Raw genomic sequence first — 21,672 nt, forward strand, 5'->3', positions numbered from 1 at the left:
TCCAACTCCTCAGTAAGGAAAGTAAATACTATTGTCTGTCCTAAAAATCACTAGAAGTTGCTAAATGACATCATTACCTAATTTGTATAATTGGAAATGTTCATGTAATTGTAATGATGTAGGAGAGAGGATTAATATTGTAAGAGAGACAAAAAGTGTGTATAAAAATACCCTAAATATGTTTTGAACTACAAATGAACTATACTCTGTCAATTTTTGTGTTTTTTTTACTGTCCCAATTCCAACCTTCCTCCTTTCACAAGGCTTGGGGACTACTGAAGTGACCCAGAGGAGACACACTGGAGGAGTTGCTTAGGTTAGTTATTTATTTGCTTGCTTGTTTAGTTTTTAGCTTCATTTTCTTCAGTTTGGTTTGGTTTTTAACCTTAAAGTCCACTTAGTAGCCTACAACAAGTCATAGTAAAACATGAACATTTTTAACCATAACATTTAAAATGTTCAGTATAACAATCTAAATGGACCAAAAAGAGACAATAGAGAAAAGTGTCAATGGCAATGGGATTGATTTATATTTAGTAGGCCTGTAACGGTACACAAAATTTTCAGTTCAGTAGGTTTTCGGTTTTGAAAGCCACGGTTCGTTTTTTGTTTTTTTTTTCGGCTCGGTACGGGAAGAAAGAAAACCCCTCAAAATGTCTTTAATGTATTTATGAATTTTTGAACATTCTTCTACCAATTTTTGGAGACAACAGAATATAGAAAAACAGGAATAATATAATTCTGCTGCTATAAATCAAATAGAAAATAAAATATTACTAAATGTATTTTAAACATTAGTATTGCACTTTTCCCTGAAAGGGAGTTTTGAACAAACAACAAAAATCTAATCACAGTTCTGTCAGTTCACATTCTGCAGAAAAATAACAACAAAAAATTCCACATGAAGTGCAACATTAACAAGAGAGCAAACTGGTATTCTGTTTAAACAAACTGAAGAGCAACACTGACAAATAAATTAACCTATTATTTATGTTAGGACAGATAAACTGTTTAGGCCACTTTGTGTACGTGTGTGTGTGTGTGCGCGCGCATGTGTGTGTGTTCGTGCGTGTGTGCAGGGTGCGATTTGTCAAAGACACAGAGGGGGGGGATTTCTTTTTTTTTTTTTTTTGTCGGAGGCGGGGAGGGTTATGAGCGGAGGTCCGGTCCATAACTAACGTAATAACTAACGCTGGTGTGAAACGAAAGTGGAACTTTACATCCTTTCTATTCCTTTACAACTTCCAACTCCCGGGTTCTATTCCTGTATTATATAGCCTGTGTGTGTGTGTGTGTGTGTGTGTGTGTGTGTGTGTGTGTGTGTGTGTGTGTGTGTGTGTGTGTGTGTGAGTGTGTGAGAATGTGTGAGAGAGAGAGAGAGAGCTAGTGTCAGTGTTTTAGAACTACCATAGTTCATAGGGGCCAAACAATGTCCATCTTATCAGCGTCTCTTTCCTCGTTGTCTTTCACCTGAACCCGTACTGATCCCAAACAGGACTGTACTGATGGTGGAGCGTCTTCAGTCTCTTCCCTTCAGGTTGACATCATATTTGTTGTTTTTTTTTTTTAACCTTATGGAAGCAGCTATTTCATATTTCGAGTCATTGTGCACTAGTTCCATATGTCCGTGTGGAACTTGTGCGGATTTAAAGTTCCGCATCGAACGACGCCTTTCGTTCCTTTTTCTTTTTCTCATCATACTGTGCCGTTTCGGTACAGGTGTGTACTGAACCGAACAGGTGCGTACTGAAACAGTTCGGTACGTGTACCGTTACAGGCCTAATATTTAGTGATTTGTTTAAGACAAAGAAGAACACGTGCTATCACGTCAAAGTCTCCAATAACATCAGAAAAAGTTGATACATTTGTCAGTAGTCATAGTTTTTGATAGTCTCTAGAGGGGTCTGAAAAAAAAAAAAATCAGTAAATACACTAACAACGTGGCTAAGTTGGAAACACTGACTTTTACAACTAGACAGACTGTGTGTTTCTATGACTGTATGAGAGAGAAAATCCTTTTGTGTTATTTAGAAGTAAAATGTGCGTGTTTTAGTATTTGAAACACTTCAAAAGTTGCTAAAAGTTTCCAAAACTATTTTAAACTTTGCTAAATTTGTTGCTCAAAAAAAAAAAAGTTGCTAGGATAGTCTGAAAAGTAGCTATATCTAGCAACAACAATGATGAGTTGGCATCAACGGTGCATACACATGCAATATATATGTCATGTATTGGTGTAACAGTGCACTCGTTTGGACCGAACTATTTGGGTTCGGGGCCTTTGATACAATACGGAAGTGTACCGAACAAATACATGTAGTCTATGTGCAGAACGCAAACACTCACCTTAAGCTTCCACACGACCCTTGTGCCACTGCTGAGGGTAAACATGACAAGAGAGTATAACGGAAGCACAGAAGCCGGGTCGGACATTCAAAGCATGTTAAAGGCCCCCACAGAGTCAGCCATGCTTGACTCTGCGGACTAAAAGTGGAACGGAAGTCCGCTGGACACGTCCGCACAAAACTCAATTTTTACAACCAAACAAACTCTGCATACACGTACTCGGTGTCACACAATGTAAGATAAATGTAGAAGAAGAATGTAGAACATTGTCACAAGAGATGTAGGAAATTGGTACGCTTGACTATGAAACCTCAAACGTCAGTGGACAGTGTGCGCGGAGTCCGCCCTGCGCATTATGCGCCCAACTCTGTGGGAGCCTTAAGTTTCACTTTCAGTTTTCAGTAGTTATGGAGCACACCCCCCCCGTGTCACTGGTCTCCTTCACTGTCCCGAAAACATATCAAAAATGTATCAAACCGAAGACCCCGTAACGAAAACGTACAGAACCAAAATTTTTCTGTACTGTTACATCCCTAATGTCATGAAGACTTTGATGGAGTTACAGAAAAAGATATCACTGTGACAAGATGGCTTTGGCCTTGGCAACCAAAATGTATTCAAACTAATACTTCTGCCATATTTGAGTTAATTCCATTATATCGTTCTTGCGATACAGTGGTATCAAAAATCTGACAAGCTTTCAGAGCTTTACCACTGCAAATGAAGTTATGAACCAATCACTTTGGGCAGAAAGGATGACACGTCACATCAATATGTTGTTGAGACCTGCTGATTGAAACAACCCTGTGTTATATGATAAAGGACGCAAACTGTGTGAAGATGTTGAACTGAAGAACAGCGGCCTCAACAAACAGCTGGACTTTCAGGAAAGTGAGAAACTCATAGAACATTAATATGTAACCTCTCTGTGTAGACTTTTACTTGGACACTGTCCATCAACTTGCCCTTGTCCTTGTTGCAACTCTCAAAAATCAGTGCAAAAGTATGTATAATACCAATATTTGTATGCAAGTATTTCACATATATACAGCTCTGCAAAAAAGTAAGAAACCATTGCAAAGTTATCGCTTTTTCTGATTTGACCATTTATAGGTATGTGTTTGAGTAAAATTAACATTTTTGTTTTATTCTGTAAGCTACTGACAACATTTCTTCCAAATTCCATATAAAAATGTTGTTTAGAGCACTGATTTGCAGAACACAATACATGGTCAAAATAACAAAAAGATGAAGTGTTTTCAGACTTCACATAATGCAAAGAAAACAAGTTCATATTCATTTCTAAACAGTATAATGCTAACGTTTTCACTTGGGAAAAGTTCAGACATCAATATTTGGTGGAATAACCCTGACTTTCAATGACAGCTTTCACGTGTCTTGGCTCTCCACCACTACTGTTGGATGACTTTATGCAGCTCCTGGTATAGAAATTCAAGAAGCTCAGCAATGTTCAAATGGTTGTGACCATCCATATTCCTTTGATTATATTCCAGAAGTTTTCAAAGTGGGTTCAGGTCAGAAGATTGGGCTGGCCATGACAGGGTCTTCATCCAGTGGTCCATTATCCACACCTTTATTGACCTAGCTGAGGCCAGGAGCGTTGTCCTGATAGAAAAACCAGTACTCAGAGTTTGGGAATATTGTCAGAGCAGATGTCGAGTAGTTTTCAATAGTTATTTTTTGATTCCAATTAGTTTTGAGGTACCAGCAGTACTTTTTGCCTATTGCAAGAAGATAGTGATGGCTACAGTAGTGGTTTTTATACGTCTCCTTCTTAAATAAGACATGGATCAGGTGTTTATTCAGTAGACTACAGTGTGCTTGTGTTGCAATTCAACAGACACAGGAATAGAAGGGCTATCATACATGCACACATGCTGATTTCATAGGAAATTGCAATGGTCTCTTAATATTTTCCAGAGCTGTATATATCCAAGTCCTTAATGGGGTCCATTAATCTTCTGTAGTATTTCTGAAGAAATGCTAGGCTTTTTTAAATCATCTCAGTCTCTTCATTGGGGCTCAACAATAAGGATCGCCTGTTTTCACAGGGTGGAGTAAAATGCCACATTGAGCTGGTAAAATTTAGAGCCTAATTCATGAAAGCAGGCAACATAGTGGATGAAGACGCTTATGAGCTCAAGCATAAAGCATTGCAGTTACACTGTGATGTAACTGTAATTTGACGATTATCCTTTTTTAAACATCATCTTAATGAAATTATCCGATCTTGATTTAAAATTGATTAATCATGCAGACCTAGGTGACGGTAATGCACTGTAATGCTAATTACCATGATACATTTCACAGCATAAAAGAAGACCCAAATGTTTCCATTTAATATCATAACAAAATTCAGGTATGACACAGACTACAACAGCCTACAACTACAACATCTACAGCCTGTCCGTCCATGGGAGCGGATCCCTCCCTCACTGTGGTTCTCCCTGAAGTTTCTCTTTTCCCACTGTTTTTTTTTTTTTTTAGTTTTTCCTTGCTGAGGAGGAGTATCTAAGGACGGGGGATGCCTGGAACATTAATCTATTTGCTTCATCGACCGTTTAACTAATTATTTGACTGTTTGCTTATTTTCATTGTGTTTTTTTATCAATTCAACAAATTAAAGCCCTGTGAGGCGACCTTGTTGGGCTCTACAAATAAAACTGAATTGAACTGAATCAAACATATATGATTTTACCTGCACTGAGGACAAAAACCTCAGTGGGTTTAATGTTTGAATAAGTGACTGAATGCACTTTTATTTTTTAACTGAGTGCACATTTTAGGTTTTGGTTAAAATACACCCAATTCAGTGTTAAAGGGAATATTTCCATATTTAGCATCACCACCAGCTAGTCAGTTTGGTTTATCATTAAACTTGTCTCCTGTGTTGGCATAGTGGGATATTCTGTATTATCTCAGGCTCAACACACACCTTTTTTTTCTTAAATAAATTGAGTAGTTTAACTTTTATCAAATTGGGAGACTGTTTGTCATTGAGGGGTGATAGTGGGTCCTGAATCCAGACCAGTTGAGAACCACTGGTGTAGAGGATGTAGGACAATTTATGAACTGTGTGCATATAGAAAATAAGTGCTGATAATTTACTACAAAAGAAAGCAAAATAAACATTAGGGTTGGGTTATTTCTGATCTTGGCTCAGCCTTGAATATTCTTGGCCTCCTATTGAACTAACAGAAGCTCTGAAGCACATCATATGCTATACAGTGCATATTTAAACCTTCATTTAATAGTGCAGTTGTATTTATTCTTTCCTCTGCAGATGCTGTAATAAAAGGAAGGAATTCTTCACAAGAATCGTCCTCATAGAAAAGAAGGCATAAAAGCTTTCATTGTGTGTGTGTGTGTGTGTGTGTGTGTTTCCCATGAAAAGCATATTTCATTTTGTTCCAGGTTGAAATATGCCAGACTTCAAAAAGCCACATACAGTACTTTTAAAAGCTGATTTAGTTATTTTTCTTCAAAATGTTAAGTATCTCTTTTCCTCAGCAGAAAATAAAAAATTAGATATAAAAAGCAGTCATATATGTCTAACTACCCTGCAGCGAATTTCATTACACTAAGTGTTTACAAAGAATGGAACATGATCAATCCCCACCAGAGGAAACACCATAACGTGAGGATGATGTTAATTAGATCCTTCTTTAAACAGGGATCTAACAGCAAATCTCTGCCTCTGAAACACACTAATAATAGGATTATGCAGCATGACTCTGACAACGCAGACCACAATCAAACTTGAGTTGTGTGAAATATTTCTGATCTCAATCTGCACCCGAGGCTTTCTTGGGGGGGGGTGAGGGGTTGATCAAATGCAAACGCTCCGTTTGATTCTCTGCTTTTGACGGAGATATGTGACGCAACGTTTCATCATTAAATCCAGATAACGAAGTTTCTCTTTGCGTGCACTTAACTCATCTCATTTTCTGCTATGTAGTCATGCTCTCTAAATCTCCATTAAGTCATGTCACGAAAGAAAACGTGATAAAGTAATGAGAAATTTAAAGGGATATCAATACCACACCTGATAAAATCTTTAATGAAACTGCCATGATTTAAGCGTGGAAGTTTTCAAAAAAGTATTTGATGTCCATCAAACTGTACTTCAATACAGTAACTGTTCAATAGCGTTTCATTTCTGATTTCAGTTAATTATTTTGTTAGCTTTACAAGTGTATATGTACTTTCAGATTGATTTTCATTTGGAGAAACTGATTACATATAGTTTTATGGTTGATCTATTTATAGAATTCGAAAAGTGCAGCATAAGAAAACACAAAAGAGCTGATAACTGCTGTTTAATAAAGCCCCCATAACGTGCAAAGTCATTTTTATCATTTTGCACCAGAGAACAAACTGCTTACCAAAGCACCAACTGAAGGCTCATGTGGTCAGCAGAGGTCCACCACCAACCCTTGATTATCTTTTTTCAGTGTTTTTCAAGTGGTAATAAGTGGTAAAATTATGTTTCAGCGTTAATCGATCTCACACTGCTCGTGTCACATGCATCAGCTTACACTCCTCAATGAAAAAAGTAGCCACAACAAAATGAAAAAGAATATAAACTTCAGTGACTGAAAATAAATTCCTCTTAGGGCGATGTAAAAACTTGAGCCGCCCCTGCAATGAACCACAGAAAATATCAGCAAAACTGATTTCACCTGCAATTCTATTTTAGTTTAGTTTGTGCAGCATTGCAGATTATTTGCATTTTTATTTAATTTTCATGTCTTTGAACAAAGCTATTTTGTAATTGCTTGTCTTACTGTTGTCAAGGCATTGTTTTTGTTAACTGTTGGTGCCTCTCCTCAGTTTACAGCTGGGAAATCTGACCAAAAGAAATTACAATCTTGTGAGGTAGAATCACCATTCATGATCTGAATCACAATTTCCTCACTTTCTCACTTCTCTTTATCATAAAATGTAGGTGAGGTTTTCTGTGGTTTCTAGAGGTTTAAGTTAGATGTGGTGCCTTTTATAAGTGTATCTGAGTAAAAACTTTGCATTAATTTTGAACCAACATTACAGTATTTACAATATAAAAGTAAACCAAGTAAACACTTGTCTGCATTTTCTTATACATACAGCTGCAAGTACCTGGATAATTACTTGAATTGTAATGGAAATTTGTCCTGCTGGAATTTTATATGGATAAAAAAAAGACAATTCTCCATTCTAACATAACTCTAAAGCATCTTTGTAAAATCAATGCATTTTGAAGCTAGGTCCACAGTTGACAGACAAATCATTAACTTCATAGCATAATTGCCAAGTCGCACACTAAATGGACAAAAGTATTGAGACAAATTGAATTCATGTGTTTCTTTTCTAACAGGGGTTTGGCCTATAAAACAATAATGACACATGTCAAAACATAGTTTTATATTGTGATAAATATCAGTGCATTTCATTGGTTAGTTTTGTTTAAATTGTCATCTTTGTTTCCAAAATGCCTCAGAGATGGTTTTTACTTAACTTTTCTCAACATTGATTTTGTTTTTATCCATGACTGATTTTTTTCCTATGATTTACCATGACTATGATTACCTCCGCCAAGGAGGTTATGTTTTTGCCAGGGTTTGTTTGTTTGTTTGTTTGTTTGTTTGTCTGTCCGTTAGTGTGCAACATAACTCAAAAAGTTATGGACAGATTTGGATGAAATTTTCAGGGTTTGTTGGAAATGGGATAAGGAAGAAATGATTAAATTTTGGTGGTGATCGGGGGTGGGGGGGCCCACGGGGGGGGCCACTGATCAGCCTTGGCAGAGGTCTGCGCTCTCCGAGTGCTTCTAGTTTTAAATGTTCTGCCTCTAAATTTCTAAAAAAGGCAGGGAAAACTCCCAATAAACTTAAAAAGGAAATATTGTTTATAAATCATATGGACAAAAATATTGAGACACATCATGGCTACAGCTGTAAGATGTCCTGTTCATGATGATTTGAGATATAGACCTCAATATAAATAATCAATATGATATTTATCACAATTTAAAAGTATATTATGACATTTGTCATTACTGTTTTGTAGCCCAGACCCCTGTTAGAAAAGAAATTCCTGAATTCAACGTGTCCCAATACTTCTGTCCATATAGTGTATGACTTGGGCAATTATGCTATCAGGCTAAGGATATGGTCCTTATTTTCTTCAGCAACAGCAGAAACACATACACCTTAGTGCAGACAGACACAAAAGTATCACTATAAAACCAACTGAAATGAGGCTTACACTGTCAGGGGGCGACAGCAAGGGTACATCCACAAAATCCCCCCAATCCTCTGCTATGTAATAAAACAAATAAACGACACACTGTACAAAAGATACCATCTTAATTGTTATTCTTAAAGCAGATTGCGGATAGATTAAATATGAAATATTATATTGTATAGAAATACCCATAACTGTTCATTTGATATTTTCAGAACATTATCAAATATGAGATGATCCTTGTTTTGATGGAGTGCACCTCTGCAAGCAAATTGGCAGAAGCAACCAAATGAAAAAAGCCACATCATGATTTCATGATTCTTATCAGCCACACACATTTTGTTTGTCAACTGCCCTGCACCCTAAATGTGAACAATTGTTTGTACAAGGATTAAGAGTCTAACTGCCTCATCTCTGATTCTCTGGTCAGTGTGGCTAGCAAACAATATCTATTGCATCTTTCGTCTGTTCAATATTGTGAAAGCATTTGTAAAGTATTTGAGTTGTTTTCAAATACTTTGACAGAGTATTCAAATACAAATACTGTCTCAATTTTAAAACCTCAAATACAGATATAATTACTCCAGAAAGATGCATTCAATTCCAACCTAAAATGCAAAGATTAGTTTTAGACAATTGAAATGAACTCAATTTGAGCTACATTGACATGATAGTGGCAGAATAATGGTGAGAGGACCAATTTCCCCCGACAAAACTCCACTTAGTGAATGAAAATGACACCATATGAACTCTGGATGGTAGCGAGAAAATGGACATTTGAAAGATGATCAATATGAACCAAAGTTTATCTAAATCAGCCTACTATTGCTTCAATATGTCAAAAAAACTGATTTTCAACTAAAGCACCCCATTTGGATGACTTATTATACTCATAGAGAAGCTGAAATCAATAGGGTTCTTCCACTAGGGGTCCACTATGTTGGTTATCAAGGGATAAAAAAATCCAACCAAATCTGTCCTAGTTATCATGTTCACACAAAGGATATCTGGCGGCGACAGATCCGGCGGCAGTGTTCAGGGTAATGTCACTATATCCCCAAAACTCTATTTCAGGGATATAATAAACTCACTAGCTTGGCAACCTGTGCTAGCAACATTTACGTTATTGCAATGCTCTATTTAAAACACTTGATAAAGACATCCTTTAAAATGAATGTTAGCTTAGTAGAAAGGTTGTGAATAGTTCTGTTATTCATTTTTTCATGTTACAGTCTGTGCGATTCCACTGAACCGTCGATCATATGACAAAGCTAATCCTGAGATGGCCCAGTCCTACCTCATTTCCCATTTTTATCTCCTAGTTTCGACAAAACAGTTTTGTCATAAAATTCCATTTTCTTTCCCAGCGCACATCTCTATGTGCCAGCATGCCTCACTCATTACCTGTTTGGTGCATTCATTAGAAAATAAGGGTCGCGATAAGGCCAGTCTCGGCACTTGAAGGTGTTTGCGTAGCGTTCAGAACAAACTAACAACAAAGCAGTGCATTGGTTCCCTCGGCCTCTCCCCTGAGCGCTCTCTTCACCAAACAAACAGGCTCGTGCATGCAAGTACACAAAGACAGAGGTAGAGCTGGACACGGAGTTATGACTATTGTGCCTCGCCATGTAAATTAGTTGTTTACTTCTGTTCCCTCTCACATTCGCTCGCATCATTAGCTACCTAAATATAACAACCGGCTGCCACCAATTTCCATCATACAATCTCATTTCGGTGGTAATGACAGAGTGCATACACCAATAAAGTGAAACCCGAACACAAGGTGAATAGCAATGTCGTGACAAGAATATTTACGAGCTGAGAAAGTCTAATTTATTGTTTGGATTATTTTATTTTCCTTTAGTTCTTTTTCTCTCTGCCCACTCATAGCCTCTGTATTAGTTCTGTCATTTTGTATGCTAATGTGGCCTGGCAATCCCTGTCTATTTGGGCTGTGTCAATTTGAGAAAGGATTTCACGGAGATCAATCTTTGCACCAAGGTTTATGATGGAGAGAACCGATGAATGAGCGAGAGAGGGAGAGGACAGAGGACACAGAGGTCTCTACCTCCTAATTACTTTTGTTTGAAGCGGCTGATAGTTAATTAATCTGCAGTGTTATTGTGTTATTCTGGAGAACCACTTGATTCGCTGTGTTTTCAATTAGTAGTCTAACCGAGGAGGAGGGATCACTCAATGCTGCTCATATTATGACACGCATCTCATTATGCCTATAGCAGTGAGACGAATCAATGCAAAGATAATGGGAAATCCTATACAGGCTGCAGTTCTCATCTAAAAGAATAACATGATTTAATTATGGAAAGCGCATTTTAAAATTGAGTTTGAGTATGCATATATTAGACCGTTACATGTATTTAAATTGTTAACGTGTATGGTTTGCTGGTTTTATGTTTAATAATATAAGCTAGAATTGCAGATTTTCCCTGGCAGACAACTCTACTGTTGCTGGGGTTGTGAAGTTAAAAAAAAAAGACAATCAGACGTTTTGTCATGAAGTTTACTTGTACTTAACAACAATAATCTGCCTGTAACCTTCGCTACATTAACCAATGTTAAAATTAATTTGGTATTTCATTAACCTTTAGTCTGTCAACTATCCTGCTAATGAGACAGGCTGGTGCTAATTAGTGCATTTACACATGGGAAGTTGATATTGCTAGTATGAAATACTAGTGTATGTGTTAGTCATTTGTCAGGTTTCCTCAAATTAGAAGGTGTTGTTTAGCATGACAGTGTTATTTGGTTTAGTCAGTGCTTTCAGTAAGTTAACAACAGCTTGGGGAGATTCATCCTTTGCTCTTCCCTAGCTCCTCCCTCTTATCCAAATACAATATTTCCTCAAATAATGGCCGGGCCGTTTATATTTCTCAGCTGCAGACTGCAGACATCTTTATTTATGATTTCCTTTGTTAAAGTGCATCTGTACTGGTCATGCTTACGACATAAATTGTTCTTTGTGCATCACGTGTAAGCAAGAGAGGCACAAATTCAGTAGAAAATTGCCATAAATGGACCACACTGGACCTTTTTATTATGTGAATTACACGCAGGGGCAGAACCTACTGCCAGCCGTAAGTGATGTACCATTGTTGATTCTGGTCGATCAAGTGGGAGTAAACAAGCAGCAGTCAGTGAGCGAGATTGAATGGAAAGCACATGTTCAAGAAGCACACTATAGCTAGCAAGGGAAATGAGTGTAAATGGTTACCTATTCGATCTGATAATGTGTCATCTTAGACTGGTGTCTGCTGCATGGTGTCAGTGACCAGTCCATCGCAGCCCAGCTAATCGGACAAATCAACATGCATCACTACCGGTGCTGGAACAGCCCGTGGAGGGAGGAAACATGTTGTTGACCATGACTGACTGACAGAAGTGACTTAGTACTCGCACACACTAGACAACGGGCTATGATGAAAGTTACCTGACAGGACCGCTAGTATTATACGTGATCTTTTGAAAGATCTAGCTAGCAATGAAAATTAACTACAGGTACCCTTTCAATAGGCAGAAATGCTTGTACTAAATGCAAAACCTAATGTTCTCTTACTGAAATACGCTTTTCTACAAATCCTTGATTTCCTTAACTGTTTAAAACAAACATATCTAACATTTCAGTAGATATAAACCCAAGGGGGAGGGCGCTGGTTCCAAAATGAAGCCAATACAGAAGTATCATAAAGTTGTAACACTGCTGACACCCGCCAGGATTATTTGCACCTCTTAGTAAGTGATTCGGCAGAGCATCTTCAAATTTTGCCACTATTAATTAGATCTCAGGGCAAATAGAAGGCTTGTTGTATCGGACATGGATTAACAGGTTTTTCAGAGATTCTGTTTATTTAATAGAACACATTTTTTCTCCACTGTAGTTGTGGTTAATATGTTACACTAACATGACTGTAAAATTACTCTGACTTGCAAGTCTTGCTAAAGTTAATTTTTTTGCTGAGTCAGTAAGCTAGTGTTTAGCATTAGTTGACCTCTTGCGCTGTCATTGTTCTACCTCTTTATTCCAAATATGATCACTATTGACTCCAAGAAACCAATATGGGCACGACCAAATCGTAAACTACAACAATGCACTAGCAAAAATGGAATATTTATAATATAATCATGTGTAATAGCAACAATGGCATATTTGCAATATAATCATGTGTAATAGCAATGGGATATTCATAAGATAATTCACAAGCAAACTTTAATATATTTTTACTTGGTGGCTGCCTTGGTCCCTGTTTTTGTCTGAGTACATTTTGTCTTGTTGCTTGTTTTTCTTTTTGTATGTTTAACTTAAGTTATTGGGTTTTTTTGTTTTGTTTTTTTCTTTTACCTGCCAATGGGACTCCAGATGGAAATTAGCCGTATAGCTATAATCTCTCGTATTTACATTTAAATGTTCATTAATACGAACTGTTCCTTTTTAAAAATAAATAAATCATTCATTCATTCATTCAACTACTGGCCTGAAAATGGCAGTTTAGAAACCAGTGAGTGACATCACAGCTCCTCCGTCCACTAATAACCCTAAAAGATGATCCAACCATCCACCGCCCACCAAAAGCATCTACTGATCTACGGTAAAATGTCTAGTAAGTATTAATCCACTATTCCTATCAATATCTGTAAATAAATGATGTAAAATGCAGTTTGTCATGTTTTCATCAAACATGACCTATTTGGACATTCAGAGGCTCTGTAGTTACTGTGGAAACACAGTCATCTTCTACAACATTGATTCACCAGTAAAACCAATTGAGTTTGACAAATGACAGAGTATCGAGACACTTGTTTTTATGTTCAGTTAATGATATATTGTGTTGAAAAAGTATCATTTTCCTCATTTTTGTATGATTTGAGCTAATAACCTTTGATAACCTCGGATTCTGGCTTGCAACTCAAAGCAAAAAAAAAAAAAATGACAGTGTGATGGCTCGTAACTCAGAAAACTCCTACGTCAGTGCACTTATAAGTCAAGGAACCACAGTATATGGACTTTGATTTCAATAAAAACAAAATGGCAACAGTGAAAATACCCTATTTAAGCCTTGACAACAGCAGACCACAAACTAAAGGCTGATGTCAAAGAGAATTTGTCCACAGGGTCTATGGGTAATCACAGACCCTCTGACGGTAACCTGTGTACCTACTGTACTTGGAGTTCTTGAGGTCTGGTCCTGGACAACATTATCGCTCTGTTTATTTATTGTCATCTGGTTATCTGAATGGGATATTGATTTCCCATTTAGTTGCTGTGTGTGCATGATGAGCATTGTGTGTCTGCGTGCCACATTTTAGCAACTGACAGTTCATATAACTGTCAAGTAAATATGAAGTGAAGGGCTGAAAAAGAAAATGTAAAGTAGATGCAATTCCAGCAACTTTGTTTCAGAGTGAATAAACTACACTGTGTAATGTCAGAGGATGGTAGCATGGGCCGTGTTACACACTGATAAAATAAACAGAGTAGAAGTTGCAGCTATTAAAACATTTAAGTTTTCAGTGGCACTTGTGACTGCATCCTCAAAAGAAGCACTGTAATCCATAATGATTATATAAATCAGAAATTCAATAATATAAAATAGTTCAAAATGAGTTCTACTTCAACTAACGACAGCAGTTACAAATCAGTAAGTAAAGTAAAAATCAAGGCTTACTTTTACTCATTTTAAATTTTCAAATCATATTAGACTTCTTTCACTGTGTTGAATTAGTACTTTTATAGTATTAAAGGATATGAATACTTCCTCCACCAAAATAGTTCAGTTTCATGTCATGAATTTGTGCTACCTTTATTGTCACGTTTAGACTTCTGTTTATTCTTTAGGATCATGCAAGATTTGAGGATTCATGGTTCAATTATAATAAAGCATTTGCTCAAAAAAAGAAAATCCTTACTATTGTAATTCCCATGAGGGCAACTAAACCTGAAAACAACAGTGTACTAAGAGTGTGACGCGTATCAGAATGAAAATCTCATCTCTCATTTAGTACCATGTTTATATTGTTATGTGCAGTTATTTACAGTGCTTTATTGATCTGTGTACAGTAGAACCTCGCAGTACGAGTTTAATTTGTTCCACGATCGAGCTCGTTTTGTGATTTACACATTTTACACATCAATTTTCGCCACTGAAATGAAAATAAAATTAATCCATTCCAGCCCCCAAAAAACACACAAAAATATTTTTTCAGGGTTTTTTTAAAACAGAAAAAGTGCAGATAGAAAGAAAACAACAATTATAAAAACATGATAACAGACAATGCAAAAGAAACAAACTGGTTTTATTTAACTTATTTACCTAAAGGAGGATCTGTGGAGGAAGACAGTGGTGTGGGGAGGAGGAAAAGGATTATTGTCTGGAAGGTCAGTCTCCTTCCATTAAAATGTCAGGTAGAACAATGTCTGGCCTTTTCTCTCTCACTTCACTTAATTTCGGCCTTTTGGCACTTGCAGGTCATTTCATTAAAAATCAAGAGAAATCTGCTTTGTTCTGCTTTTCAAAATGTTCGAAAATGCAATAGTACGTGATGTATGAAGCTTGGTTGTACTGCAGATTTCCACTCGTATATTAAAATCAAAATACTCACAAGCCATGGCTCATAAAGCAAATTATTACAATGGTGCACAGGCTCTGCTATATTTATGCTGTGTTCATTTATTACAATCTATCAATGCAAGAGAGAGCAATTTTCCGATTTCCTCTGACTTTAAGGTTTGTATTGTTCTTTATATTTACCGTACACAATAAAATCACAAGGGTTTTTATAAATACCAGATTGTTTTTCATACTTCATATAGTCATGTTTCAGTCTTGAATGTTTCTGTCTTTCTGTCTGTATTTTGCCGCTATAAACACTGCAGTTCCCCCACGATGAATCAATAAAGTGCATCTTGCATATCTTATCTTAACTTATTGACCTGTATGTCTATATTTTTTAAATTATAGAGATGTGAAATTTTTAAATTAAAATGCTCACATTCCATACATATCTGGTTGCTGTCAGATTATTTAGAATATAATACATAATATAACAAATAAACTCAAGTATCACTACCAACAGACAACACGTTAAGCAGCTCCCAAAAAGCGGAGCCAAAACATTGCTTTTCTGGCTGGGTGTAACTCATTTCTACCAGTTATTTCATGGTATAAACAAGGCCCTGATCTGTGGGATTTTAACAACATTTTAACCTCTGCAAAACTATTCCATACATCTTCGTGCCACGGTTCTCTAGCTCCTTGGCTTTGGATAACAAACATCCACAGATGTACAGCCCAGCTGCCAGACTTCACAGGCTGAACACACCTCGAGGGTGGATTTCCAACCCTCTTTCTAAAACCTGTCTTTTAGGAGCCTGGGGTTTGACTGTTAGGATAGGTTATCTTTCCCACTCTTCCTCCTGCTGCTCAAGGAGGTCAGAGGTTAATTCATCTGGTCCCCGGGTGAGACGCGATACAATGGAAGACAATTTGTTCTCCTCTGCAGGGCTGAGGATCCCACTGGATGCATCCAACTTAATTAATATGGACAGAGAAAGAGGGAGGGAGGCACGCATTTTGGAATGTAAGTAATTAAACAAAAAGGACACAGATGGACAGCGTTCAAGTCTCTTTTTTTTCTTCCAGTGTCATCTTCATTTTACTTTCGCCTGCTGCATCACATGAATATTCTCTGTTTCTCTGTCTCTCACTCAAAAGTCAGGAGGTTCAGACGCACAGGCAGGAAAATCAATCAAGATTGGATTGATAGTGTAAACTGACAGGCCGAAGAGGCAGCAAACCGTGATACATGAGCAGATTAGGATTGAGTGTGTCTGCAGGAAATGGGTGCGACTGCACATGGTGGACAGCTAGAGGCAGAGGAGACAGAAAAGGCAGCTGCAGTGATTAGCGTGATCGCCTTAAGAAAATGAAGTTCGGACCTTTCTGTGGTGTGTATTTGTCACTTGACCACTTGAACACAACAGAACAGTGACTGACCTTCATGTTCCTTCTCCGATGCTCCAGTTTTTTTCATCTTTTTGGGTGTTTTCATGAACAGTGGAAAGATGGTCCTCAGACCCAGGATGTCCACAAACTTATGGCAGTTATCTGCTCCCTCTGGTCCGATCATCCCATGGTCCAGAACCTTCAGAGCGCTGGTCCGAGACATTTTCTTTTCTCTGAAATAGAGTTAGGAAATAATAGAAAACACAGGACTACATTTAGCATACCTCATATTTTTTCAGGGTTCTTACCCTCATATTAACAAGTACGTACTAGTATAAAAATACACTGCATCCTACACTTTCCATAACACACGTTGCAAAGGACATTTACCATTTGTTGATGAATACTTTTCATTTTACCTTTATTTACCTCATCAAAATATATTATGCTTCCAGTGACACTGTTTGTTATAATTTTCCACCATAACATGTGCAATATGACCCAAACATGTTCAGTGAAACATTTTAAAACATTTCCAGGTTTCCAGATGTGACCATATATTTAATATGTAAAACTGGGACCAGATTAAGCTATGCATAAAACACCACGTTCACTTGAGTATGATTGTGGACTCCTGGGGGCTTTAATGGTAGTGTTTTAATGTTAATACTCCTGCACTGCTGGAAACTGGAAAACACTGCTAATCACATACAATGTGCTTCACACATTGTATAAACAGGCAACGTATTAAAATAATCATACAAATAAAAGGTTTTTTGTCCAGTGTAGACAATTCAAAGGTGGCCACCTCAGTCAAATTTTGTGACATCTTCAGATCTCAAAAAATGTTCCCTGATATACCCTAATTTGTTTAATAGTTACAATAAAACTGATTATCATACCGTTAATTGACAACTGCCCCTTTATTAAATCTGTTCAGATTCATATAATTTATGTAATCGAGGCTCTGAAGGTAAAAAAGGGTCAAAAAGTATATTTTACCAATGGAAGTTTTCCCAATCTTGTCATATGTGATTCCAGAAATGGTAAAACTGTAAAGTCCATCAAAGGTTTGTATAACAACATCTGACAGTTTTACTAATAGAATTTATTAACCACAACTAAGGTTACACTAAAGCTCACGTAATTTCAGTTCATCTTTAGTCAAAGACTTACTCCATAAACAGAAGCTTTGAAAGTCATTTAAAGACCACTTGTAGCCAAAGCTGAAGTTAATCAACCCTTTCAAAAATTTCTAAAGATATGTAATTTAAGTCTTTAATAAAAGGTCCATTCTTTCATTACAAAAATGTCATGCATCACATTAAACCACTTTGTTATTGTAGGAGGTCCTTGAGCTAATCCTTCTTTTAAAATACCTTTTCTTGCCCACAATCAACATTATTCTAAACATCCATTTTGTAACAGCCCTGGAGCTATTACAGTAACTAATAAAACTGAATCAATCAATGTTAACAGTCTCCATTCTCTCCCTAACTGTCTTCCAATAAAGATGAATTCTGGGTCAATCTCAGAAAACATATTTGTCCAGTTGAACTTTCTTCATGAAAATAAACTGATCAATTTCTTTTAATATTCCCATTCCTCCGATAATTAAAAATTTCCCTCACTCTCCCACTTCTCCTGTACATATATCTCTGTTCATCCACTCAGTTCTTGAAGGTTCATTTATAATTTAGAAATGATTTCGCTACCTGAATCCCCATTGTATGCCAATGTAAAAAAAAATAGACCAGCTGTAGTATTTTAAAGATCCTTTTTACTAAATCATTTCTCAATATAATGTCTCAACTGTAAGAATCTAAAACAACAAAAAAACAACAAAAAAAAAAAAAAGACATCTTGGCTAGACATGCTATGTTCTATGTAAATATATTTTGTGCCGTGTTTTAAACTTAGCATCCAAACTGCTTGGGATAAAAGATGGGCCATAAGCAAACCACCATATCAATGAATGGGGCTCCTTAGAACTATTACTTAAATTTTTTTAAACCACGTTTTAAGTGACAGATCAAGCCATTCACCTTTCACCAAGATGATTCTTTAAATTTCTATCAACAATTATAGCCTGTAGTGGAACAGTAGAGGGACTATATGTAGTATTTCTACTTTCAAATATTAAAAAAGACCCAAAAGTATTGTTAAACTGTTTGGAATAAACAGCCCTGAAATTATGCCAAAGTAGAGAAGTGAACTGACTAAAAGGCTGATGGATTTATGAGACCACTAGAGGGAGTAGTGAGCCATTCTGTCAGTCGCCATTCTCCGCTGGTGAGGAAAACGAACACAACTCAGCCTTTGACCAAAGAGTCAGAATGTGGCAGGATAGGATGAGAACTGTTAAGAAATAACTTTAAGAGTCACAGAAAGTGACAAAAGTGACATAAGCTTGTTGTTTTCCCAACTGGACTCAGCTCTAAATGAAAAGAATTGGGTCTGACGCTGAAATCAAAGCATTTCTTCTACATTGGTGAATTTGATTGAGAGGCTTATAAAGGTAAAATGTTATTATGGGATGTTATTTTCTTTGCTAAGATCACTGTTTGTTGATGAGTGTAGTGAATTCTTGAGTTTTGGCCAAAACTATATTCTGTGAGGCCACAATGACCTTCACCTTTTGATCACCATTTTCACCATTTGTGCCAACTTTGATGCATTTACATCCATTGAGATGTTCCTAGGATTTCGCATAAACAGGAACCAGTGAGGACATAGGTGAAGACAAAAAACCAACAACATAATGCCTCTGGTATTGGCTATTGCTGACAAAGGGAAAAAAATATGACCAAAACACTGACAGTTTTAACCCACAAAGACCCAGTGCTACTTTTGTGGCAGTTCCCAAATGGATTTTTCTCCATATTTAACATTCCTTTAGTGATTTATCACATTTATTGCAATATTATCTTCTTTATTTGGCATTTTTGCAGCAAAAATCATGTATTTTCCTATATTTAATTTACTGATAATGCAGATGTTCATTAAAGCTCAGATAAAACTTGCAGGTTATTATATCAGAAACAGAGAAAACTGAAGAAAAAGTGACTTTATCAGCAAAGATATCATTAACTGAACATAAACCCAGTGTATCCAACTACTGTCATTGATCCAACTCCATGGGTTTTACTGGTAAATCAATGTTGTAGAAGATGGCGGTGTTTCCACATTCACTATGGAGCCTCTGAACGTCCAAATGGGTCATATCTGATGACCATGAAAAGACAAAAAACTGCAACAATTACAACAATTATTTACATGGATTGATAGGATTAGTGGATCAGCAGGTACTAAACATTTTAGATCAGTAGATGGTTTTGGTCACCTGTGGCTGTCGCTGAGGGTTAATTAAGAAAATCAAAAACTTGTTTCTGTCCGATTTGACTGCTGGAAATATGTCAGAAAAATAAACATCCAGATAAAACTCAAATGTGTGTTCTGCAAACAGACAAATTGCACACAAGATATTGATCTGTTTTCCTTCATTAAAGCACTGGCGCAATAAGAGAGAACCAAACGCTTCCCACTCTGCTCTGCCTTCACCCTCCACCCCTCACCTCTCCATGCCTCCACTCAGGAAATGTAGCTGTCTGTCACCATGTCACTTCCTCCATTCCCACCAATGACAGATGACAGTGTTTATCTCAGAGGAGGGACACATATTTCAGCCAGTTGAGTCTGCTTCTCCAGACAGACACATTATATATGATGGACGGCTGGAGGGGCCAGGGGAGCTACACACAGTGTACATTGTGAAGGGAAACCCGGTGGTTGAGTGGGCAGACAGCCGACTTACTTCAGCGTCCTCAAATTGTCAACTTAACCGTCGCCACCTCAAACATGTCTGACAGGTTCCAACATGACAGCTGTTGTAGCTTTTGTCTTTTAATGGGTCAGAGACTGATGGTTCTGAATGTTTATTAACCTTTACCAGCTGTCTGTGGAGCCTTAACTCTGACCACTGAATACAGCGGCGTCATGGGAGAAATGGTAACATCCCATTACGAAGAAATGAAAGCTGCATGTCTAAAGCTTTTAAATGAGTCTGGTCTGACAAACATTACTCTCTGGCAGGAATTCAACAATGCACCGAGTATAAAATCAGTATGTAGCACAAAGCAGAAGATGGGGTAGGAACTGAAATGGAGTTTTTGATGGAAAACCAATAACTGTGTCTGAGATGCTTTTTGTATTCTGTTATCTTAGTCATGCTTTCTCATAGTTGGAAAGCATGACAAAGAGCTGATCTCAGACTTAGAGGACCAACACATTCACCATTTTGATCACAAGTCACCGCAGACAGTCATAACTCTAAGGGTGTTTTCACTGCAGTAGTATGGGTACGGTGGTGCTATAACTATGTTTTACTGTGCTGAGGAACGACATTACTTCAACAGTTTCCATATTGATTTACATCCCTCCACTCTTTCTATTCTGTATTTGCCAGAGGCAGCTAGTAACAGCACAAATAAGACCAAATGGCTTTATTAATAGGTGAAGTTTTCATGTATCTGTGCTTTACTTGTAGTATTTATTTCCATTTTGATTTTCCTGGTGCACAAAGGACCAATCTAAAAATCTGCATCCCATAATATTTGAACATTTTCATAGATGGTTGTTCAATTACTTGTCATAAATGGCGTCAACAAGCAGGTTTTGGCCTGCTGTATAGCACTATTTTTCGAAAAACAACTACATTGACTAACAGATCAAAAGCTGTTCCACAACAAACAGATTTTTGTGCCAAAAATTCACACCGAAATGTTTGAAACATTGATTTAATTGGTTCTTATGAGTATCTGCACACCAGTTAACAAATTTTGTGAGGGATAAAATGTTTTAATGGAATTTAATTTCTGCTGAAAGGCATTTGGCTAATAAAATCCTTTGTTCCAAATGACTTTTTTTTTTTTTTTTTTTTTTTTTTATAAACCAACCCTCTTACATTAGTGGATCCACTATCTACAATACTCTATCACCAAGACAAACCAAAGGGTCTGGACTGGTTACTTGTTACTGAGTACTACCAAGACAATATCAATGTCATCCACAGCAGTGAAAGGCAGTTTCAGCAAAACTGTTACATGGTGATCGAAAACATGACCTG

General features: G+C 37.0%; 1 protein-coding gene across 1 annotated transcript in view; it reads right to left on the reverse strand.

Moving 5' to 3' along the window:
- Positions 1 to 21,672, reverse strand: part of ctnnbl1 (catenin, beta like 1) — a 111,837-nt gene that overhangs the window by 49,645 nt on the left and 40,520 nt on the right. Inside the window, exon 11 of the mRNA XM_030139487.1 lies at positions 16,599 to 16,780. Coding sequence (XP_029995347.1) covers positions 16,599 to 16,780 — 182 coding nt within the window. The remainder of the gene's footprint in view (positions 1 to 16,598; positions 16,781 to 21,672) is intronic.

This window comes from Sphaeramia orbicularis, chromosome 7 (assembly GCF_902148855.1).
Source record: "Sphaeramia orbicularis chromosome 7, fSphaOr1.1, whole genome shotgun sequence".
Taxonomy (NCBI): Eukaryota; Metazoa; Chordata; class Actinopteri; order Kurtiformes; family Apogonidae; genus Sphaeramia; species Sphaeramia orbicularis.